The sequence below is a fragment of the Bufo gargarizans genome, chromosome 8 (assembly GCF_014858855.1).
Source record: "Bufo gargarizans isolate SCDJY-AF-19 chromosome 8, ASM1485885v1, whole genome shotgun sequence".
Classification (NCBI taxonomy): Eukaryota; Metazoa; Chordata; class Amphibia; order Anura; family Bufonidae; genus Bufo; species Bufo gargarizans.
In genome coordinates this window covers 200,442,361-200,467,063 of record NC_058087.1, presented here as the reverse complement: position 1 = coordinate 200,467,063, position 24,703 = coordinate 200,442,361, and the positions used below count along the sequence as shown (strand labels likewise).

At 48.4% G+C, this 24,703-nt stretch overlaps 1 protein-coding gene across 1 annotated transcript; it reads left to right on the top strand.

Moving 5' to 3' along the window:
- Window positions 1-1,719: 1,719 nt before the first annotated feature.
- LOC122945570 (taste receptor type 2 member 41-like) lies at window positions 1,720-2,619 on the top strand. The gene has a single exon (XM_044304637.1). The coding sequence runs from the start codon at window positions 1,720-1,722 to the stop codon at window positions 2,617-2,619; it is 900 nt and encodes a 299-aa protein (XP_044160572.1).
- The last annotated feature ends 22,084 nt before the right edge of the window (window positions 2,620-24,703 follow it).

Below are 24,703 nucleotides of genomic sequence, written 5' to 3'. Positions count from 1 at the left end.
ACGTTGCTTTACTTATAACAGTCCAACTTTGTACATCAAGATGGTAACACAGTCCTTTACAGTCCCAAATGCACAGCAGGTTTATATCACAGCAGGTTTCAATCTTGCAAGATACTTGGGTATATATAATGCACACACTCAGACCAGGCTGTACCTTCTCCTCAGAAATAGTGTACACTGTTCCTTTTGAACTCCTGGCTGGCTTTCTATCCCCACAGCTATTCTAGCTGGCTGGATCCCAAGGCCTGGGTGCCTATTCGCTGGCTTAAATCCTTGGTATGAATTCCTTCCTCCAGTATTGGCACTTGCTTAAGGTTACAGTACCTTTTACTTCCTAGCTGTCTCTCTCTGCTTCAGGTGACAGGTGACTGCAGGTTGCTCCCAGGAGGTCCTCTCCTACTACTGGGGTATCTCAACTGAGCTATCCTTAGCCTCAGGAGCTTCAGGCTGACGAGGTAACTCCTCTAGTCCCCTGCAATACACTCGGTCTCCAAGCAGGCTGTACTCCTTCTAGCATCTTGGTACAGCTAGGGACCAGGACTGTCCAGCTGCAGGTCAGGAGGAGGCCCTCAGCATATCTCGGGCTGGTGCCTTCTCACTTCTGTCTTCACAGACTCCTGACTATGACCTTCCCTCTCCCTGTCTGGGCCTGGACATTTATACTAGGGGCTCCCTATCTCCCTCTAGTGTCTGGGAGGCTAAATTACACCCAACTAGGCCTGATAAACATATGACAGGGGAAACATAGCATGTAAAAACACACAGTAAATTACATTGAATGCATAGATCAATACAATATCACTGTCCCTTGTGAGTAGAAGTACACGCTACCCAATTGACCCTTGTGTAGTGCCCACTCCTACCTAGTGGGACACTACATGTGTATTTCTCTAAGGCCTGTTTCACACTTGCGTTGAGGATCTCAAAACCAGAAAAAAACTATTCCGTTTAGTTCTCACGCATTCTGAATGGAAAGAGATCCGTTCAGGATGCATCAGGATGTTTTCTGTTCCGTCAGCGTTCCATTCGGTGACCGGACAGAAAACTGCTGTTTTGTGTCCGGTCATAAAAACAGAAAAAAAACAGATCCATCACTAAAAACTATTTAAGTCAATGGTGACGGATCCGTTTAAAAAAACATATCCGTCACCCATTAACTTTCAATGTATTGAGCGATAGATCCGGTTTGTTCCGTTTTGATTTAAACAATCGCATCCTAACGGAATGGGTGCATCCTGATGTGTAAAACGGATCAGTTTTTATTCTGGTTTTGAAATTCTCTGCCAGATCTCGATACCAGAATTAACAACACGTGGAGTGTGAAACAGGCCTAACAGCTCCTCTATAGACCTAGACTGGCTGATGCTTTGCTGTCATCTACTGGAGGAGGAGAGAAGAGAGGCGGCTCTGCACCAACAGGATCCAGAGTGCCAGATCGGGTGATCAAGGCTGCTGTCAGACCTGGCTTCTGACCTGGTCCTGCTCACATAGCTGGAGGTCTGTGATATGTAGACCTCTTGTCCTGGACCTTTATGGTAATCGGATCATATCAGAAATATGCAGAACAAAGATTTGCTTAGAAAATTGTCTTGACAGTAGTTTCGGTGATGATACCAGATACGGCTGACATTTGCCTATCTGCATTACTATTAGAGCTGTAAGAAGTTCAGTGTGATCTGATGTGACAGGACTTTTCTCCTGACCAGGACATCAACAAAAATGCCGAAGGCTTTAGATTTATTCAGAATGGTCGCCACGGTCGTTACATTGGCTCCAGGAACTGCTCTAAACGCCATGATTATTGGCGTCTACTGTGGAGACAAGATCAGTAGACGGCAGTCCAGCCCTTGTGATCTGATCTTTCTCTCCACCGCCCTCACCAACCTGTGCCTGCAGTGGTTCTCCACCCTCAAGAGCTTCATACATTACATCCCTTCTGACTACTTAGGATTGTGGATTCATTATGTCTTCATGTTCTGCTTATTTCTGACCTATTTCCGCTTCTGGGCCACAGCTTGGCTCTCCAGCTATTACTGCCTGAAACTTGTCCGCTGCTCATGTGGACCCTTCATCTGGCTGAAGAGCAAGTTCTCCTCCTCCATGGCTCAGATAATCGGAATATCACTTCTAGGGATATTCCTCATTATTCTGCCTCTGAATTGGATGATAGAACCGATACCACATCATAACATGACCGATGGGCCAACAAGATACACTTTCAATGTGGAGCCCTCTTACGTGGCTGTTATTGTGCTTCTTGGTTGTATCTTTCCTTTAGTTGGGACCCTCGTCTGCATTGGATTTAGTGTGACATCTCTTCTGATACATGTCTGGAGGATCAGGAAGAACAGATCCCAGTTCACCTCCTCTCCGAAGATTAAGGGTCATATTCAAGCCGTCCGGGTCATGATCCTACAAGCCCTCCTCAATGCCATCATACAAGTCTCCACCAGTGTCTTCCTTCTGTCTTCATTCCAGCCTGGTGTCATATTGGAAGTGATGTTCGGGCTCATCCTCATAATAAATCCCACAGCCCAGGCTTTAATCTTAATTACAGGAAATCCTAAACTTCAAGATAAATTATCGAAAACAGTCAATATCTTCAGAAATTATATGTAATATCTATCTATTATCTATGTAAGTCCAAAAAACGAGGCAGCACTCCAACATCAAGTGAAATGGCGGTGACCCAATTTATTTCCCAGGCAACATTTCGGCCCTCTCAATAAGGCCTTTGTCAATCAAAGTCATAGTGTCACAAGTGAGTATATATACCCATAGTTCCAAAAGTGGAAAACTGATCACGTTACATACTCAGTGGATCATTGAAGACATGATACACATGTCACATGACCACTTGATCACATGATTCATAAATTTGTTACAAAACGGGTGCATAAATATCATATAAAACCATTCAGGTCATGATCTTTACTCTCAATAGTTATAGTGGATTCATATTGTATAGGACACATAATCAAAAAATGTATGTGTGAACCTGGGCCACAGTGTTAACGTGCAAGTGCATAGAAGGAGTTAAAAACACTTGTCAATTGACACAAACTCAGCTGTACTATATTTTATATTCTTCAAAACCTAAAACCAGCTTACCATTGGTGGTTCAGTGTGTCCACATGTAGTAAGCGTCCCTGACTGCGCAAGCGCGGAGTCCGACAGACCGCTCCACCCTCCCAGACGCGAGCGGGGCGCCTTCCAACCCACGTCCACGTGATCGGAGATGTGATGGCGGAGATCGCGCTACCCGCGCCGTAAGGAGTAGAGGAGCGGACCATGTGACCCCACACAAGCCTATCCACTACAGGGGCATGTCTGGTCACTATGGTGTTTACAAACTCACTGCGGACGAAAGAAACATATAAGTAACATAGGGCATCAGTGGAACCCATCCAAATCTAATCCACAATAAGCAACAGGTCTATTATGGACCCTAAATGCTACACAATGCGACACACAATTAAGTGGCGTGCTTGACAAAGGCCTCATTGAGAGGGCCGAAACGTTGCCTGGGCATACCCTTTACCGCAGGGCTGCAGACAATACCCCTCGGCCCAATGGAAGACCTCACGTAGTAGAAATGAGTATCTCAAATAAATTCTTTAGCGCTCTGTTCCTTTATCCGATGGTAATGCAGATGTGGGATATATTAGTAGTAGCCACAGATTACCTTGATGATCAGATATGGGAAGTGTTAGGAACTAATGATGTCCAGGCTCAACTCATAATTGTTACTGACCAACATACCCTAGTGTTAGAGTATCTCACTGCCAAAGAAGGAGGGATGTGTCGAGTGATAGGTCCCGCCTGCTGCCACTATATAGACCAGAGGTGGGCAAACTTTTTGACTCCTGGGCCATAATGGGTTTATATATTGGACCCGAAGCCGGATCAAGAGTAGATGGATGGGGCGTTTGTGTGAATTAATATAAATTACATTTAAATTTCGTAACATTAAAGGTTTAGTTTAATTCAAGGTAGAAAAGCATAAAAAGAGTTATTGTACAAAACTTTTTGCACTGTATTTCTTTCATAACATAGTATGTATAACTGACCTTCAATTTTAGTCGGAACGGTGTTGTTGGTCTCCCTTTTTTGCTAAGTCATCAAAGTCTGGAGTTAGCTTTGTTGTTGCAATTCGCAGAATAGATACTGTGCCAGTATATGGGGCCCAATGTTGCCCCCCATAATGTGCCAGTATATAGGGCCCCCATATTGGACCAGTATATAGGGCCCCCATAGTGCTTCCCCTCTTCTCCATAATGCCCCCCATATTGTGCCAGTATATAGGGCCCCCATAGTGCTTCCCCTCTTCTCCATAGTGCTTCCCCTCTTCTTCATAGTACCAATCCATTTTGTGCCAGTATACAGGACCCCATAGTGCTTCCCCTCTTCTTCATAGTACCAATCCATTTTGTGCCAGTATACAGGACCCCATAGTGCTTCCCCTCTTCTCCATAGTGCCCCCCATATTGTGCCAGTATATAGGGCCCCCATAGTGCTTCCCCTCTTCTCCATAGTACCAATCCATTTTGTGCCAGTATACAGGACCCCATAGTGCTTTCCCTCTTCTCCATAGTGCCCCCCATAATGTGCCAGTATATAGGGCGCCCATAGTGCTTCCCCTCTTCTTCATAGTACCAATCCATTTTGTGCCAGTATACAGGACCCCATAGTGCTTCCCCTCTTCTCCATAGTGCCCCCCATAATGTGCCAGTATATAGGGCCCCCATAGTGCTTCCCCACTCTGTACGGCTCAGGCGGCGCACTAGGCCTGTAGCCTATCAGAGGAACGGGCAAGGGAGATGCGTTTGCCCTGCTCCTCCGACCATTCATCTGTATCGCTGTCCTGAGGACGGTGATACAGATGAATATGGAGATGAGCGCCTCCACAATGGAAGCGCTCATCTCCACTCCTGCTGCCTCCGGACAGCTCTGCGGGCCGTAGTTTGCCCATCACTGATATAGACCCTCAAGGAAACCTTCAAGTACGAGCAGGGATAGAGAAAATGCTGGAAAAATGGTTGAGAGAACATTGTGCAGGACAAAGATTCATGGTGGGAGACACTATATCATTTCTAATTCCCGCTAATTGGTTCAAACCAGTCGGTGGGTGGTTGGTGGGAATTTTACAAACAATAATGCAAGTAGTGTTGATTATAATAGTAGTATGTGCTGGGATTAAGCTGATGTTTATGTGCACCAACAGGTTCTGTACCAAAAGGAGAAACTACCAGGAGAGGTCTTGGGAACTGCATCAATACCTGAGAGGGAATCTGGCCTCCGGCCGGCAGTTGGACCTCTCCCACCTGAAGTACCTCTGGGTTAAGATGTCAGTTCCAAGATATCTCAAAATGGGGGAATTGTGAAGGATGAAAATCCATTTTGTATAAACATGTCCTCCATCTTGTACATATGTGGACAAATTAATGAGCCAGCTGGAAGGATGTGGGGAGTCTCTGTGTATATAATTAAAATGTGTTCTAGCTACAACGGGTAGGCAGCTCCTTCGCCCCCATTATCAGAGGTTGACATACAAGAGAGTTATGTTCCTCCTGAGTTTAGGGATGTGCTGATGGAGAATGTCAACTTTTTAATTATGAGAATTCTGTTAGTACGGTGCGGAAGAATTGCCTTTTATGAATAACCAATCCAATCATTAGTTTCGCTTTCCACCCCTTTGGTGGTGGGCCAGATATGTCTGTGACTATCTGTAATGGTATAAAGATGTCTGTGACTATCTGTAATGTTATAAAGATGTCTGCTTGTGTGGAATAAAGTAGAGAGAGTATGATTCAGCAGTGTCTGTGTCAGCTCTCCGAGCGCTCATAACAAAAACTCCAATTAGAACCCCGGCAATCATAGAGGTGGCGGTTTTTGCCCCAACACTATATATCTAGAAAATAAAAATATAGTGCCGTGGAATATTTTCATTTTCTGCGTTTTTTGGAGATTGGATCACTCCAACATCTGCTGGCACCCTTTTGCTCTTTGGATGTGCGGTGCCGTTCTTACTATATAACATTTTTTGCTATCTATCTATCTATCTATCTCCTATCTATCTAATATCTATCTATCTATCTATCTATCTCCTATCTATTATCTATCTATCTATCTATTTATCTCATATCTATTATCTTTCTGTCTTTCTTTGTCTTCAATACAGTTTATTGGATTTTTATGTGTTTGGACGTGTGAGTGTTTAGAGCCCAGCTGCGGTTTTGTGGTTACTTATGAAAAATAGAATGGGAAAAGTCCACTTCATATGCGCGGCAAGAACCACCCTTAGGACATATAGGACATGCTGTGGAAATGTCTCTGGATTCCATCATCTCTATTTCACTGGGTGAAAGCTGCGGTGGAGATCCGGAGTATAACGTGACGTGCACCATATGCGGGACGCTTAGTAATGCTTCTGTTGCCCAGCGATCTCCTTTTCCATCTATGATTGTCTATGCTGACCTTGGTTTACGTTATTGTGACTATAAATGCATGTTCGGCACGCCTATACCTCGTTTTGCCTTATTGCACATTACTAGATTTCTATCATCACCGAGGAAGTAGAAGTTCAGCTGCAGAACCAAATAGGTACAGTGGTCATAATGGAGGTTTTACCTTCCCAGACACTGACTGGGGTCATGGTTCTGCCTCAACCGCAAAGGGGAGAAGATTCCTCAACTTGCCTGCAGGACCACTTTTTGGGCCAGTCTGTAGAAGCTCCCACTAGAGGTGATGCTCTGTTGGATCTGATAATCTCTAATGATGCAGAGCTTGTTGGAAATGTTACTGTTCGAGAAACACTAGGTAATAGTGACCACAATATAATTATATTCCCCCTGAATTATAAGAAGCAAAGTCTGGCTGGTGGAGCAAAAACACAGAATTTTAAAAAGGCCAATTTCCCCGGGCTGAGGGCAGCATTTCAGGGCATAGACTGGGAGCAGCTCCTGTCACATAATAATACTGAGGATAAATGGGAGAGCTTCAAATCCACATCGAGTATATACGCTGAAAAATGTATTCCTGTAGGTAACAAGTATAAATGGCTAAAATTACCCCCCCCCCCCCCATGGCTTACAGCTACTGTAAAATGGACAATAAATGACAAAAAAAGGGCATTTGAAAAATACAAATCTGAGCCTTTGAAATTTACACAGGGATTCATAAAAATCTGTAAAAAACTTATGTGACAATAATATCATAAGTGATATAAGTGAGTCAGATTAATCTGATTTATTTTTATTTGTTTTGAGAGTAGTAGCCTGGACAGAGGGGAGGCTGTGGATGTAGTGAGGTGAGTAGAAGCCTGGACAGAGGGGAGGCTGTGGATGTAGTGAGGTGAGTAGAAGCCTGGACAGAGGGGCGGCTGTGGATGTAGTGAGGTGAGTAGAAGCCTGGACAGAGGGGCGGCTGTGGATGTAGTGAGGTGAGTAGAAGCCTGGACAGAGGGGCGGCTGTGGATGTAGTGAGGCGAGTAGAAGCCTGGACAGAGGGGCGGCTGTGGATGTAGTGAGGTGAGTAGAAGCCTGGACAGAGGGGCGGCTGTGGATGTAGTGAGGTGAGTAGAAGCCTGGACAGAGGGGCGGCTGTGGATGTAGTGAGGCGAGTAGAAACCTGGACAGAGGGGAGGCTGTGGATGTAGTGAGGTGAGTAGTAGCCTGGACAGAGGTGCGGCTGTGGATGTAGTGAGGCGAGTAGAAACCTGGACAGAGGGGCGGCTGTGGATGTAGTGAGGCGAGTAGAAGCCTGGACAGAGGGGCGGCTGTGGATATAGTGAGGTAAGTAGAAGTCTGGACAGAGGGGCGGCTGTGGATATAGTAAGGCGAGTAGAAGCCTGGACAGAGGGGCGGCTGTGGTTATAGTAAGGTGAGTAGAAGCCTGGACAGAGGGGCGGCTGTGGATGTGGTGAGGTGAGTAGAAGCCTGGACAGAGGGGGGCTGTGGATGTAGTGAGGTAAGTAGAAGCCTGGACAGAGGGGCGGCTGTGTATGTAGTAAGGTGAGTAGAATCCTGGACAGAGGGACGGCTGTGTATGTAGTGAGGTAAGTAGAAGCCTGGACAAAGGGGTGGCTGTGGATGTAGTGAGGTGAGTAGAAGCCTGGACAGAGGGGCGGCTGTGGATGTAGTGAGGCGAGTAGAAGCCTGGACAGAGGGGTGGCTGTGGATGTAGTGAGGTGAGTAGCAGCGTGGACAGAGGGGCGGCTGTGGATGTAGTGAGGGGAGTAGAAGCCTGGACAGAGGGGCGGCTGTGGATGAAGTGAGGTGAGTAGTAGCCTGGACAGAGGGGTGGCTGTGGATGTAGTGAGGTGAGTAGCAGCGTGGACAGAGGGGAGGCTGTGGATGTAGTGAGGCGAGTAGAAGCCTGGACAGAGGGGTGGCTGTGGATGTAGTGAGGTGAGTAGTAGCCTGGACAGAGGGGTGGCTGTGGATGTAGTGAGGTGAGTAGCAGCGTGGACAGAGGGGAGGCTGTGAATGTAGTGAGGCGAGTAGAAGCCTGGACAGAGGGGAGGCTGTGGATGTAGTGAGGTGAGTAGTAGCCTGGACAGAGGGGAGGCTGTGGATGTAGTGAGGTGAGTAGTAGCCTGGACAGAGGGGCAGCTGTGGATGTAGTGAGGTGAGTAGAAGCCTGGACAGAGGGGCGGCTGTGGATGTAGTGAGGTGAGTAGAAGCCTGGACAGAGGGGCAGCTGTGGATGTAGTAAGGTAAGTAGAAGCCTGGAAAGAGGGGAGGCTGTGGATGTAGTGAGGTAAGTAGTAGCCTGGACAGAGGGGTGGCTGTGGATGTAGTGAGGTGAGTAGAAGCCTGGACAGAGGGGCGGCTGTAGATGTAGTGAGGTGAGTAGAAGCCTGGACAGAGGGGCGGCTGTGGATATAGTGAGGTGAGTAGAAGCTTGGACAGAGGGGCAGCTGTGGATGTAGTAAGGTAAGTAGAAGCCTGGAAAGAGGGGAGGCTGTGGATGTAGTGAGGTAAGTAGTAGCCTGGACAGAGGGGTGGCTGTGGATATAGTGAGGCGAGTAGAAGCCTGGACAGAGGGGCGACTGTGGATATAGTGAGGTGAGTAGAAGCCTGGACAGAGGGGTGGCTGTGGATATAGTGAGGTGAGTATAAGCCTGGACAGACGGGAGGCAGTGGATGTAGTGAGGCGAGTAGAAGCCTGGACAGCAGGGCGGCTGTGGATGTAGTGAGGCGAGTAGAAGCCTGGACAAAGGGGCGGCTGTGGATGTAGTGAGGGGTGTAGAAGCCTGGACAGAGGGGCATCTGTGGATATAGTGAGGCGAGTAGAAGCCTGGACAGAGGGGCAGCTGTGGATATAGTGAGTTAAGTAGAAGTCTGGACAGAGGGGCGGCTGTGGATATAGTGAGGCGAGTAGAAGCCTGGACAGAGGGGCAGCTGTGGTTATAGTAAGGTGAGTAGAAGCCTGGACAGAGGCGGCTGTGGTTATAGTGAGGTGAGTAGAAGCCTGGACAGAGGGGGGGTGTGGATGTAGTGAGGTAGGTAGAAGCCTGGACAGAGGGGCGGCTGTGTATGTAGTAAGGTGAGAAGAAGCCTGGACAGAGGGACGGCTGTGTATGTAGTAAGGTAAGTAGAAGCCTGGACAGAGGGACGGCTGTGTATGTAGTGAGGTGAGTAGAAGCCTGGACAGAGGGGCGGCTGTGGATGTAGTGAGGTGAGTAGAAGCCTGGACAGAGGGGCGGCTGTGGATGTAGTGAGGTGAGTAGTAGCCTGGACAGAGGGGCAGCTGTGGATGTAGTGAGGTGAGTAGAAGCTTGGACAGAGGGGCAGCTGTGGATGTAGTAAGGTAAGTAGAAGCCTGGAAAGAGGGGAGGCTGTGGATGTAGTGAGGTAAGTAGTAGCCTGGACAGAGGGGCGGCTGTGGATGTAGTGAGGTGAGTAGAAGCCTGGACAGAGGGGCGGCTGTGGATGTAATGAGGTGAGTAGAAGCCTGGACAGAGAGGCGGCTGTGGATGTAGTGAGGTGAGTAGAAGCTTGGACAGAGGGGCAGCTGTGGATGTAGTAAGGTAAGTAGAAGCCTGGAAAGAGGGGAGGCTGTGGATGTAGTGAGGTAAGTAGTAGCCTGGACAGAGGGGTTGCTGTGGATATAGTGAGGCGAGTAGAAGCCTGGACAGAGGGGCGGCTGTGGATGTAGTGAGGTGAGTAGTAGCCTGGACAGAGGGGCGACTGTGGATATAGTGAGGTGAGTAGAAGCCTGGACAGAGGGGAGGCTGTGGATGTAGTGAGGTGAGTAGAAGCCTGGACAGAGGGGCAACTGTGGATATAGTGAGGTGAGTAGAAGCCTGGACAGAGGGGCGGCTGTGGATGAAGTGAGGTGAGTAGTAGCCTGGACAGAGGGGTGGCTGTGGATGTAGTGAGGTGAGTAGCAGCGTGGACAGAGGGGAGGCTGTGGATGTAGTGAGGCGAGTAGAAGCCTGGACAGAGGGGTGGCTGTGGATGTAGTGAGGTGAGTAGTAGCCTGGACAGAGGGGTGGCTGTGGATGTAGTGAGGTGAGTAGCAGCATGGACAGAGGGGAGGCTGTGAATGTAGTGAGGCGAGTAGAAGCCTGGACAGAGGGGTGGCTGTGGATGTAGTGAGGTGAGTAGCAGCGTGGACAGAGGGGAGGCTGTGGATGTAGTGAGGTGAGTAGTAGCCTGGACAGAGGGGAGGCTGTGGATGTAGTGAGGTGAGTAGTAGCCTGGACAGAGGGGCAGCTGTGGATGTAGTGAGGTGAGTAGTAGCCTGGACAGAGGGGTGGCTGTGGATGTAGTGAGGTGAGTAGCAGCGTGGACAGAGGGGAGGCTGTGGATGTAGTGAGGCGAGTAGAAGCCTGGACAGAGGGGTGGCTGTGGATGTAGTGAGGTGAGTAGTAGCCTGGACAGAGGGGTGGCTGTGGATGTAGTGAGGTGAGTAGAAGCCTGGACAGAGGGGTGGCTGTGGATGTAGTGAGGTGAGTAGTAGCCTGGACAGAGGGGTGGCTGTGGATGTAGTGAGGTGAGTAGCAGCGTGGACAGAGGGGAGGCTGTGAATGTAGTGAGGAGAGTAGAAGCCTGGACAGAGGGGTGGCTGTGGATGTAGTGAGGTGAGTAGCAGCGTGGACAGAGGGGAGGCTGTGGATGTAGTGAGGTGAGTAGTAGCCTGGACAGAGGGGAGGCTGTGGATGTAGTGAGGTGAGTAGTAGCCTGGACAGAGGGGCAGCTGTGGATGTAGTGAGGTGAGTAGAAGCCTGGACAGAGGGGCGGCTGTGGATGTAGTGAGGTGAGTAGAAGCCTGGACAGAGGGGCAGCTGTGTATGTAGTAAGGTAAGTAGAAGCCTGGAAAGAGGGGAGGCTGTGGATGTAGTGAGGTAAGTAGTAGCCTGGACAGAGGGGTGGCTGTGGATGTAGTGAGGTGAGTAGAAGCCTGGACAGAGGGGCGGGTGTGGATGTAGTGAGGTGAGTAGAAGCCTGGACAGAGGGGCGGCTGTGGATATAGTGAGGTGAGTAGAAGCTTGGACAGAGGGGCAGCTGTGGATGTAGTAAGGTAAGTAGAAGCCTGGAAAGAGGAGAGGCTGTGGATGTAGTGAGGTAAGTAGTAGCCTGGACAGAGGGGTGGCTGTGGATATAGTGAGGCGAGTAGAAGCCTGGACAGAGGGGCGACTGTGGATATAGTGAGGTGAGTAGAAGTCTGGACAGAGGGGTGGCTGTGGATATAGTGAGGTGAGTAGAAGCCTGGACAGACGGGAGGCAGTGGATGTAGTGAGGCGAGTAGAAGCCTGGACAGCAGGGCGGCTGTGGATGTAGTGAGGCGAGTAGAAGCCTGGACAAAGGGGCGGCTGTGGATGTAGTGAGGGGTGTAGAAGCCTGGACAGAGGGGCATCTGTGGATATAGTGAGGCGAGTAGAGAAGCCTGGACAGAGGGGCAGCTGTGGATATAGTGAGTTAAGTAGAAGTCTGGACAGAGGGGCGGCTGTGGATATAGTGAGGCGAGTAGAAGCCTGGACAGAGGGGCAGCTGTGGTTATAGTAAGGTGAGTAGAAGCCTGGACAGAGGCGGCTGTGGTTATAGTGAGGTGAGTAGAAGCCTGGACAGAGGGGGGTGTGGATGTAGTGAGGTAGGTAGAAGCCTGGACAGAGGGGTGGCTGTGTATGTAGTAAGGTGAGAAGAAGCCTGGACAGAGGGACGGCTGTGGATGTAGTAAGGTGAGTAGAAGCCTGGACAGAGGGACGGCTGTGTATGTAGTGAGGTGAGTAGAAGCCTGGACAGAGGGGCGGCTGTGGATGTAGTGAGGTGAGTAGAAGCCTGGACAGAGGGGCGGCTGTGGATGTAGTGAGGTGAGTAGTAGCCTGGACAGAGGGGCAGCTGTGGATGTAGTGAGGTGAGTAGAAGCTTGGACAGAGGGGCAGCTGTGGATGTAGTAAGGTAAGTAGAAGCCTGGAAAGAGGGGAGGCTGTGGATGTAGTGAGGTAAGTAGTAGCCTGGACAGAGGGGCGGCTGTGGATGTAGTGAGGTGAGTAGAAGCCTGGACAGAGGGGCGGCTGTGGATGTAATGAGGTGAGTAGAAGCCTGGACAGAGAGGCGGCTGTGGATGTAGTGAGGTGAGTAGAAGCTTGGACAGAGGGGCAGCTGTGGATGTAGTAAGGTAAGTAGAAGCCTGGAAAGAGGGGAGGCTGTGGATGTAGTGAGGTAAGTAGTAGCCTGGACAGAGGGGTTGCTGTGGATATAGTGAGGCGAGTAGAAGCCTGGACAGAGGGGCGGCTGTGGATGTAGTGAGGTGAGTAGTAGCCTGGACAGAGGGGCGACTGTGGATATAGTGAGGTGAGTAGAAGCCTGGACAGAGGGGAGGCTGTGGATGTAGTGAGGTGAGTAGAAGCCTGGACAGAGGGGCAACTGTGGATATAGTGAGGTGAGTAGAAGCCTGGACAGAGGGGTGGCTGTGGATATAGTGAGGTGAGTAGAAGCCTGGACAGACGGGAGGCAGTGGATTTAGTGAGGCGAGTAGAATCCTGGACAGAGGGGCGGCTGTGGATGTAGTGAGGCGAGTAGAAGCCTGGACAGAGGGGCGGCTGTGGATGTAGTGAGGTGAGTAGTAGCCTGGACAGAGGGGCAGCTGTGGATGAAGTGAGGTGAGTAGAAGTCTGGACAGAGGGGCGGCTGTGGATGTAGTGAGGTGAGTAGAAGCTTGGACAGAGGGGCAACTGTGGATGTAGTAAGGTAAGTAGAAGCCTGGAAAGAGGGGAGGCTGTGGATGTAGTGAGGTAAGTAGTAGCCTGGACAGAGGGGCGGCTGTGGATGTAGTGAGGTGAGTAGAAGCCTGGACAGAGGGGCGGCTGTGGATGTAGTGAGGTGAGTAGAATCTTGGACAGAGGGGCAGCTGTGGATGTAGTAAGGTAAGTTGAAGCCTGGAAAGAGGGGAGGCTGTGGATGTAGTGAGGTAAGTAGTAGCCTGGACAGAGGGGTGGCTGTGGATATAGTGAGGCGAGTAGAAGCCTGGACAGAGGGGCGACTGTGGATATAGTGAGGTGAGTAGAAGCCTGGACAGAGGGGAGGCTGTGGATGTAGTGAGGTGAGTATAAGCCTGGACAGAGGGGCGACTGTGGATATAGTGAGGTGAGTAGAAGCCTGGACAGAGGGGTGGCTGTGGATATAGTGAGGTGAGTAGAAGCCTGGACAGACGGGAGGCAGTGGATGTAGTGAGGCGAGTAGAAGCCTGGACAGAGAGGCGGCTGTGGATGTAGTGAGGTGAGTAGAAGCCTGGACAGAGGGGCGGCTGTGGATGTAGTGAGGTGAGTAGAAGCCTGGACAGAGGGGCGGCTGTGGATGTAGTGAGGTGAGTAGAAGCCTGGACAGAGGGGCGGCTGTGGATGTAGTGAGGTGAGTAGAAGCCTGGACAGAGGGGTGGCTGTGGATGTAGTGAGGTGAGTAGTAGCCTGGACAGATGGGTGACTGTGGATGTAGTTAGGTAAGTAGAAGCCTGGAAAGAGGGGAGGCTGTGGATGTAGTGAGGTAAGTAGTAGCCTGGACAGAGGGGCGGCTGTGGATGTAGTGAGGTGAGTAGAAGCCTGGACAGAGGGGCGGCTGTGGATGTAGTGAGGTGAGTAGAAGCTTGGACAGAGGGGCAGCTGTGGATGTAGTAAGGTAAGTTGAAGCCTGGAAAGAGGGGAGGCTGTGGATGTAGTGAGGTAAGTAGTAGCCTGGACAGAGGGGTGGCTGTGGATATAGTGAGGCGAGTAGAAGCCTGGACAGAGGGGCGGCTGTAGATGTAGTGAGGTGAGTAGAAGCCTGGAAAGAGGGGCGGCTGTGGATGTAGTGAGGTGAGTAGAAGCCTGGACAGAGGGGCGGCTGTGGATGTAGTGAGGTGAGTAGTAGCCTGGACAGAGGGGTGGCTGTGGATGTAGTGAGGTGAGTAGAAGCCTGGACAGAGGGGCGGCTGTGGATGTAGTGTGGTGAGTAGAAGCCTGGACAGAGGGGCGGCTGTGGATGTAGTGAGGGGTGTAGATGCCTGGACAGAGGGGCATATGTGGATATAGTGAGGCGAGTAGAAGTCTGGACAGAGGGGCGGCTGTGGATATAGTGAGGCGAGTAGAAGCCTGTACAGAGGGGCAGCTGTGGTTATAGTAAGGTGAGTAGAAGCCTGGACAGAGGGGCGGCTGTGGATGTAGTGAGGTGAGTAGAAGCCTGGACAGAGGGGGGCTGTGGATGTAGTGAGGTAAGTAGAAGCATGGACAGAGGGGCGGCTGTGTATGTAGTAAGGTGAGTAGAAGCCTGGACAGAGGGACGGCTGTGTATGTAGTGAGGTGAGTAGAAGCCTGGACAGAGGGGTGGCTGTGGATATAGTGAGGTGAGTAGAAGCCTGGACAGACGGGAGGCTGTGGATGTAGTGAGGTGAGTAGCAGCGTGGACAGAGGGGCGGCTGTGGATGTTGGACAGACTATACGAACAGAGAAAATTCATCAATCCAATGATAATCCAAGCGGACAGGAGTACTCACCTGTGTATCTTCGATGTCAGCCAGTGGCAGCTCATGTGTGACACCTGCCGTTTGCTCAGGCCCTTTGAGGAGGCAATGTTTTTTGTCAGTCGCCAGGAGTAGGGAATTACCAACGTCATTCCACTCCTTCATGGATCTGGATAAATTAGATGCTTCGGCAGAGAAGTGGCAGATAAGGTTTAACACTGAAAAATGTAAGGTTATGCACATAGGAAGGAATAATGCAAGTCACCCGTACATACTAAATGGTAAAACGCTGGGTAACACTGACATGAAAAAGGACCTAGCAATTTTAATAAACAGCAAACTAAGCTGTAGAAACCAGTGTCAGGCAGCTGCTGCCAAGGCCAATAAGATAATGGGTTGCATCAAAAGGGGCATAGATGCCCTTGATGAGAAGATAGTCCTACCACTTTACAAATCACTAGTCAGACCACACATGGAGTACTGTGTACAGTTCTGGGCTCCTGTGAACAAGGCAGACATAGCAGAGGGTTCAGAGGAGGGCAACTAAACTGGAATGGGGAAACTACAGTACCCTGAAAGGTTATAAACATTAGGGATATTCACTTTAGAGAAAAGACGACTGAGGAGAGATCTAATTACTATGTATAAATATATCAGGGGTCAGTACAGAGATCACTCCCATCATCTATTTATCCCCAGGACTGTGACAGTGACGAGAGGACATCCTCTGCGTCTTGAGGAAAGAGGGTTTGTACACAAATATAGAAAAGGATTCTTTACGGTAAGAGCAGTGAGACTATGGACTCTTTACTGTAAGAGCAGTGAGACTATGGACTCTATACTGTAAGAGCAGTGAGACTATGGACTCTATACTGTAAGAGCAGTGAGACTATGGACTCTATACTGTAAGAGCAGTGAGACTATGGACTCTGTACTGTAAGAGCGGTGAGACTATGGACTCTGTACTGTAAGAGCAGTGAGACTATGGACTCTTTACTGTAAGAGCAGTGAGACTACTGGATTCTTTACTGTAAGAGCAGTGAGACTATGGACTCTATACTGTAAGAGCAGTGAGACTTTGGGCTCTTTACGGTAAGAGCAGTGAGACTATGGACTCTATACTGTAAGAGCAGTGAGACTATAGACTCTTTACTGTAAGAGCAGTGAGACTATAGACTCTATACTGTAAGAGCAGTGAGACTATGGACGCTATACTGTAAGAGCAGTGAGACTATGGACTCTATACTGTAAGAGCAGTGAGACTATGGGCTCTTTACGGTAAGAGCAGTGAGACTATGGACTCTATACTGTAAGAGCAGTGAGAATATAGACTCTTTACTGTAAGAGCAGTGAGACTATAGACTCTATACTGTAAGAGCAGTGAGACTATGGACTCTATACTGTAAGAGCAGTGAGACTATGGACGCTATACTGTAAGAGCAGTGAGACTATGGACTCTATACTGTAAGAGCAGTGAGACTATGGGCTCTTTACGGTAAGAGCAGTGAGACTATGGACTCTATACTGTAAGAGCAGTGAGACTATAGACTCTTTACTGTAAGAGCAGTGAGACTATAGACTCTATACTGTAAGAGCAGTGAGACTATGGACTCTTTACTGTAAGAGCAGTGAGACTATGGACTCTATACTGTAAGAGCAGTGAGACTATGGACTCTATACTGTAAGAGCAGTGAGACTATAGACTCTTTACTGTAAGAGCAGTGAGACTATAGACTCTATACTGTAAGAGCAGTGAGACTATGGACTCTTTACTGTAAGAGCAGTGAGACTATGGGCTCTTTACTGTAAGAGCAGTGAGACTATGGACTCTTTACTGTAAGAGCAGTGAGACTATGGACTCTCTACTGTAAGAGCAGTGAGACTATGGACTCTTTACTGTAAGAGCGGTGAGACTATGGACTCTATACTGTAAGAGCAGTGAGACTATGGACTCTTTACTGTAAGAGCAGTGAGACTATGGACTCTTTACTGTAAGAGCAGTGAGACTATAGACTCTTTACTGTAAGAGCAGTGAGACTATGGAACTCTCTGCCTGTGGAGGTGGTGATGGTGAGTACAATATAGGAATTCAAGAGGGGCCTGGATGTATTTCTGGAGTGTAATAATATTACAGGCTATAGCTACTAGAGAGGGTTTGTTGATCCAGGGAGTTACTCTGATGCCTGATTGGAGTCGGGAAGGAATTTTTTCCCCCTTAAGTGTGGAAAATTGGCTTCTACCTCACAGGTTTTTTTTGCCTTCCTCTGGATCAACTTGCAGGATGACAGGCCGAACTGGATGGACAAATGTCTTTTTTTCGGCCTTATATACTATGTTACTATGTCCTAGAACAAATGGTGGTAACAATGGCTGGTCAGGGGATTGAAGACGTGGCGCGTAGATCTCACGGCCACGTGAGCCCTGTGGGGGCTGAACTGGAAGAGAAGGAGGAGAACATTGGAGAACAGGCAATGTGTAGCGAAATGGGTGGTTTTTCTACTCAGCTGACAGGAGAGGAGTAGCAGGAGCAGCGAGAGGAGCTACAGGGTGATGAGGAAGACGAGACAAAGGACCTAGATACACCGTGGAAGTATGCAGTGGAAATGGAGGCAGGGAGTCCCTCCGAGTCACTTGCACAAATGGCACGATGCATGCTCACTTGCTTGCGTAGTGACAGCCAAATTGTCACCATTCGGCAGAATGACTTCTGGCTTTCCACCTTGTTGAGAAGGAGGACAAACTGAACTACTACAGAGACATCCTATATAGTCAGTTGGCCGCTGCCTATCTGCTTCATCATCCATCCTCTTGTAAGTCTGACCGGGGGGGGGGGGGGGGGGGGGGTACTCTGTGCTCATGTTCCACTGCCATGGCTGCTGGAGAGGGGTGGGGTTGCAGGAGCAGTACCAGCTCCATCAGCAGGAGCCTGAGTCTAGAGTCACTGATGAGTAGCTTTCTTCATCCACATAGTGAAGAAACTACTCACCAGCAGCATCTAGACCTGTAGCAGAACCTGAACGAGCAGGTGGTGGCATATTTGGACAACACCCTGCCAACCCACATTGAAGATCCGCTGGACTACTGGGCAGCCAAACTGTATTTGTGGCCACAACTGGCCGAAAAGCTGACCTGCCCGGCCAGTGGTGTGGCATCAGAGCGTGTGTTTAGTGTGGAGAGACTGACCATTGTCAAGATGAATTAGACGTGGATCAGCCAAGATTTCCACCCACCAATGCCTCATGCATCAGACTAAATCATCCATGGTGCCACACTAACAATTTGACAAAAGAGACTGGTTTCTTCTGGTTACCTGCCTCAGCTACTAATCTGATGCTGTCACCCATCTGATGTCAAGTACTCCTTCTTTCACCCACCTTCGTCAGCAGGTACTGGTATTGCCACCCACCGTCCCACTCTGAAACTGGGTCACTTTGAGGTCTCCTGATGCTGCTGCTGCCATCTCCACACTATGTCACCTTGACACTTTGTGGTATCCTGATGCTGCTGCTGCCATTTCCACACTATGTCACCTTACCACTCTGTGGTATCCTGATGCTGCTGCCATATCCACACTATGTCACCTTGCCACTCTGTGGTATCCTCCTAATGCTGCTGCTGCCACCTCCAGACTCTGTCATTGTGCCGCTCGGTGGCCTCCTCATACTGCTGCCACCTCAAGACTCTGTCATTGTGCCACTCGGTGGCCTCCTCATACTTCTGCCAACTCTAGACTCGGTTATTGTGCCATTCGGTGGCCTCCTCATACTTCCTTCAACTCCAGACTCAGTCATTGTGTCACTAGGTGGCCTCCTCATTCTGCTGCCACCTCCAGACTCATTCATTGTGCCACTCTGTGTTTTCCTCATGCTGCTTTCATCTCACCACTATGTCATAGGTCCACTCTGTGGACTTCTCATGCTGTTCCCACCCTCCCCACTTCATGACTGGTCCACTATTTTGGTTTTCAGCCTGTCTGACATCATCATTTATTTGACCTTTCTTCTGATCTGTCAGAAGGAAGGAAAAATGAGATGCACAACAGATCCTGTGTGTGTAGCAGCTGTAAGGCCTGTATGGTCCCATTAGAATTGGCTAACGATTTGGTAGCCAAAAGCAGGAGTGGGTACAAAACACAGAAGACATGAAACTATTACCTTTACGTGTCATCTCTGTTTTAGATACACTCCTGTTTTTTTGGGCATTAGCAATACTGAGGGATTATTGAGCAAATGCTGACCGAGTGAAGGCGGACGCTCCAAACACAGGATCCGTTTTTTGGGGTTATTCTTCTGACGGATCAGAGGAAGGGCAAAATATCAACACAATCTTACTGCTGACATCCTCTCCACTCTGTCGGGGGCTCTACTTGTATAAGTGTTTAATAGAACAGGTTCTGTAGACATCCATGTGGAATCAGCTGATGATGATGTAAAAGGAGTGCGCTTCTTCTTGACGCTAAAATCGACCTGTAAGGCTAAGTTCACACTTGAGTTATTTGGTAAGTTTTGGCCCAGTGACTGCCCAAATAAGTGAAGTGTGCAGTGATTCTAAGAGCGACGCCTGTCATCTGCATGTCATACGGACTCACAGTATTATTTCACTACCACAGTAGACTCCCTATTTGTCACAAACAAGGAAAGCAACACTGACACCAGCTTTTTATGAGAACAGAAACTTTACTAAACAGTGGTATTAAACACAATCTCAAATGTAGCAAACATATAATAAATTTACATACGCTCACCTGGACACCGAAACCCCTGTGCTGTACAACACGGCGCCCCAAGATGGCTGACAGAGACCTCTTGTGATAATTTACCTATTGCGGGCACAACTATCACTGCCCCGCTGTACCGCCTATTACCCTAGGAAACGGGAACAATTGTGTGGGTTGCAAGATACAGGTGGCCCGCGGTGCAGCACAAGAGCTCACAATCTTACAGGTTTATACACTAGTTTCCCTTCACTTCTTCCTAAACGACACAGTGACACGTGTCTGTAATACTCCCAGTCAAGATGCTGGAGTAGCTGAAATTTGCAGTGAAGTCCCTTATTGATCCAGGAGCGAACTATAAACTTCTAACTAGTAGGTCCTAGTGCTGGCTAATTTCAGAATCCTTGTAGCACAATCCTTGCAGCCTGCCTCACACAGGATCCCTATCTGACTAACTAAATGCAGGCTAGATCACAGTCTCTAGTTTTTCCAGACTCTCACAGTAAACTGCGGTGCGTGCACGATCTGGCTTACTGAACCGCGTCTGTTCTTCATCCGATGGTGACTTAAACCAAATAACAATTCTGTCCATCCACAATGAGGCCCTGCAGGGTCTGTAGCTCCGTTCCACAGATATTCCAGCCTTCCAGGAACTGATCCTCTCTTTCCTGGACGACATCTTGATTGCTGACAGTCATTAGTCACTTCCAACAGTGACTGGCCACAGTCTCACTGACGCCTGGATGCCACCAGATGCTGCCTTCCAGCTCCTGTCTCTGCAAAACATGTCCGCTAAAGGCTCCTTCACACTTGTGGCAGGATGGATCCGGCAGGCTGGTCTCCCTGTCAGATCCGTCCTTCCGCTGTTTCGCAGAGCCGCCGGACCGCCGCTCCGTCCCCATTGACTATAATGGGGATGGGGGCTGAGCTCCGGCGCAGCACGGCGGTGCACGGCGAAAGCCGCCAGACTAAAAAGTCCTGCATGTCCGACTTTTTAGTCCGGCGGCTTAGTCAATGGGGACAGAGCAGTGGTCCGGCGATACGGCGAAACAGCGGAAGGACGGATCCGACATGGTGAACAGCTTGCCGGATCCATCCTGCCGCAAGTGTGAAGGAGCCCTAAGTCATTCCCTGGTTCTCTTCCAGCTGGTAACCACACATCTCAATGCATATTCAATTACTTGCAGTATGTTAGCTGTGTGGGGAAACAGCGGCATCTTGTGGCAACATGCAGAATGACAGTTCTAATAAAGTAATGTATACAGAAACATTATGAGCTGTTTCTCCATCTTACATTACTGCAAGGCACAGTGTTCTACACCCCTATAATAGCCGTTTTTTTTTTTTTTGAATTCAACGGTTTTATTGAGATTTTCATTTCCAAGTGGAAGCAAGCAAAGCATTGCATAGATACAGTGCATAAATATATTGAAGTGGACGCAGCCACCTAGGATACAAATCATTACATTTAGCCAGAAGATCAAGCCAATTGTACTGTCAGAATACAATCATTAGAGTGCACATCAAACACTATAACAGTAAGTAACAAGTGCCAAACACAAATCCGTCTACACATAAGGCTAGGTTGCAGGAGGGACCTCTAAAAGGGATGCTCAAGGAAGACACCAGTATCCATCTCCCCTATGGTGTTATATCCCTGATGATTGTCTACCTGGAGAATTTCGGGTGAGCTATCCATGGATTCCAGGTGCGTATATACTTCATAGGAGAAAGCACAGAAGGCGAAACCAACCTCTCATATCTGCAAGTATTATTCAGCTCAGCAATCACCTCCGCAACAACCGGGGGGTTCATCTCCTTCCAATGGCGGGTGATAACCAATTTGGCATAATAGCCGTTTTATAACGTAATTCGCTGTTAATAAATTCGGATCGAAGCAAATCTTTTAGAAAAATTCGGGGAACTGGCCGAATCGAATGTTTAAGAAATTAGCACATCTCTAGATATAACCCACTATAACCCGTACTGTTTGTGCTCACATTGAAAAACAGAAAGCATGCTGCACGGTACAGGCTTTTTTTTACTGAATACCTTTGTATAGAACAGTGGGGTCTAAGAATTAGCAAATCAGTAAACCTGAAAGTGGAGGGGCGCATGCATTCGGCATCCTTGCTGCTCAGGCAGCAGGAGAAGATTCTCTCCACTTGTGCGCTACAGCGAGCAACAGCACAGGCGTGAGATTGTTAAGGCCATGCAAGATTTCTGGTCCTGTCAATCAAAGAGCAGTCTCTTGAGCACTGGGGAGGCTAATTTTTGAATGAATTTGATTCATATGGATTGATTCGCTCATTTCTAGTGTGGTCTACTCTGTTCTCCAGAACAAAAATTACACCATTGGAGAACAACACTCATTTCACCTCTGTAGGTGGAGATCTGTGGATACAGATGACATATGGTATATGATGGAAGACTAACATAATAAAATAATAAAACAGAATTCATCATCTTTCCCCCATCTTGCTCAACCGCCCCAACAGACCTATCTATCATGATCAATGGCTGCACACTCTCCCCGGTCAACAAAGTCTGCTGCCTTGGAGTGACCTTGGATTCTGCCCTCTCCTTCCGACCGCACATCCAAGCCCTTTCCACCACCTGCCGCCTCCAATCCTAAAATATCTCTCACATTCGTGCTTTCCTCAACATTGAGTCTGTAAAAACGCTTGTACATGCCCTCATCATCTCCCGCCTAGACTACTGCAACATCCTTCTTCTGTGGCCTTCCATCTAGCACTCTCACACCCCTCCAATCTATCCTCAACTCTGCTGCCCGACTAATCCACCTCTCACCCTGTTACTCCTCTGCCTCTCCCCTCTGCCAATCCCTTCACTGGTTCCCCATTGCCAAGCGAATTCACTTCAAAGTACTAACAAATACATACAAGGCCGTCCATAACCTGTCCGCTCCCTACATCTCTGAGCTACTTTCCCGATACACCCCCACACGTAATCTCCGATCCTCACAAGACCTCCTTCTCTCCTCTTATCACTTCTTCCCACAATCATCTCCAAGATTTCTCCCGTGCATCCCCCATACTCTGGAACTCGCTACCCCAACATATCAGACTCTCACCTACAGTGGAATCCTTCAAAAGAAACCTGAAAACCCACCATTTCAGACAAACCGCCAACCAGTGATTCTGCTGCCTCTAAACCGCCACGTACAGCTTCACCCGCACCTACTATGTCCTTCTCCCATACCATGTAGATTGTAAGCCTCCCGGGCAGGACCCTCTCTCTTTCTGCACCAGTCTGTAGCTCGTCTTGTTCACGCTAAGTAGTGTTGGGCACGAATATTCAAATCGCAAATTTCAATCGCGAATATCGCCACTTCAAGTATTTGTGAAGATTTAGAATATAGTGCTATATATTCGTATTTGCGATTATTCAAGATTTTTTTTCATCTGAACCCATGATCCCTCCCTGCTTCTTGCTTGTAGGCCAATGAGAAGGCTGCAATGTCTTTGTCGGAGCTTAGCAACATCCCTAGCAACCAATAGGAAAGCTGCCCCTCCCCCTTACTATATAAGACCCTCCCCATCGGGCATTTTCTGCTGTTTTTTATGCAGTTCTGAGAGAGAGAGCAGTGACATTGCTGAGCTCTGTGCTTTGCTGTCTCATTACATTAGATAGTTAGTTAGTTATCTGATATACAGTACAGACCAAAAGTTTGGACACACCTTCTCATTCAAAGAGTTTTCTTTATTTTAATGACTATGGAAATTGTAGATTCCCACTGAAGGCATCAAAACTATGAATTAACACATGTGGAATTATATACATAACAAAAAAGTGTGAAACAACTGAAAATATGTCATATTCTAGGTTCTTCAAAGTAGCCACCTTTTGCTTTGATTACTGCTTTGCACACTCTTGGCATTCTCTTGATGAGCTTCAAGAGGTAGTCACCTGAAATGGTCTTCACTTCACAGGTGTGCCCTGTCAGGTTTAATAAGTGGGATTTCTTGCCTTATAAATGGGGTTGGGACCATCAGTTGCGTTGTGGAGAAGTCAGGTGGATACACAGCTGATAGTCCTACTGAATAGACTGTTAGAATTTGTATTATGGCAAGAAAAAAGTAGCTAAGTAGAGAAAAACGAGTGGCCATCATTACTTTAAGAAATGAAGGTCAGTCAGTCCGAAAAATTGGGAAAACTTTGAAAGTGTCCCCAAGTGCAGTCACAAAAACCATCAAGCGCTACAAAGAAACTGGCTCACATGCGGACCGCCCCAGGAAAGGAAGACCAAGAGTCACCTCTGCTGCGGAGGAGAAGTTCATCCGAGTCACCAGCCTCAGAAATCGCAGGTTAACAGCAGCTCAGATTAGAGACCAGGTCAATGCCACCCAGAGTTCTAGCAGCAGACACATCTCTAGAACAACTGTTAAGAGGAGACTGTGTGAACCAGGCCTTCATGGTAGAATGTTGGGGATTTATTCAAAACTGAAGGCATACTGAACCAGCATGGCTACCACAGCATCTTGCAGCGGCATGCTATTCCATCCGGTTTGCGTATAGTTGGACCATGATTTATTTTTCAACAGGACAATGACCCCAAACACACCTCCAGGCTGTGTAAGGGCTATTTGACCATGAAGGAGAGTGATGGGGTGCTGCACCAGATGACCTGGCCTCCACAGTCACCGGACCTGAACCCAATCGAGATGGTTTGGGGTGAGCTGGACCGCAGAGTGAAGGCAAAAGGGCCAACAAGTGCTAAGCATCTCTGGGAACTCCTTCAAGACTGTTGGAAGACCATTTCAGGTGACTACCTCTTGAAGCTCATCAAGAGAATGCCAAGAGGTGGCTACTTTGAAGAACCTAGAATATGACATATTTTCAGTTGTTTCACACTTTTTTGTTATGTATATAATTCCACATGTGATAATTCATAGTTTTGATGCCTTCAGTGTGAATCTACAATTGTCATAGTCATGAAAATAAAGAAAACTCTTTGAATGAGAAGGTGTGTCCAAACTTTTGGTCTGTACTGTATATAATACAGATAGTCAGTGTAGGTTATAT

Bases quoted from the DNA above. Each gene is read 5' to 3' on its own strand.
- LOC122945570 (XM_044304637.1), top strand. From the start codon at position 1,720: ATGCCGAAGGCTTTAGATTTATTCAGAATGGTCGCCACGGTCGTTACA.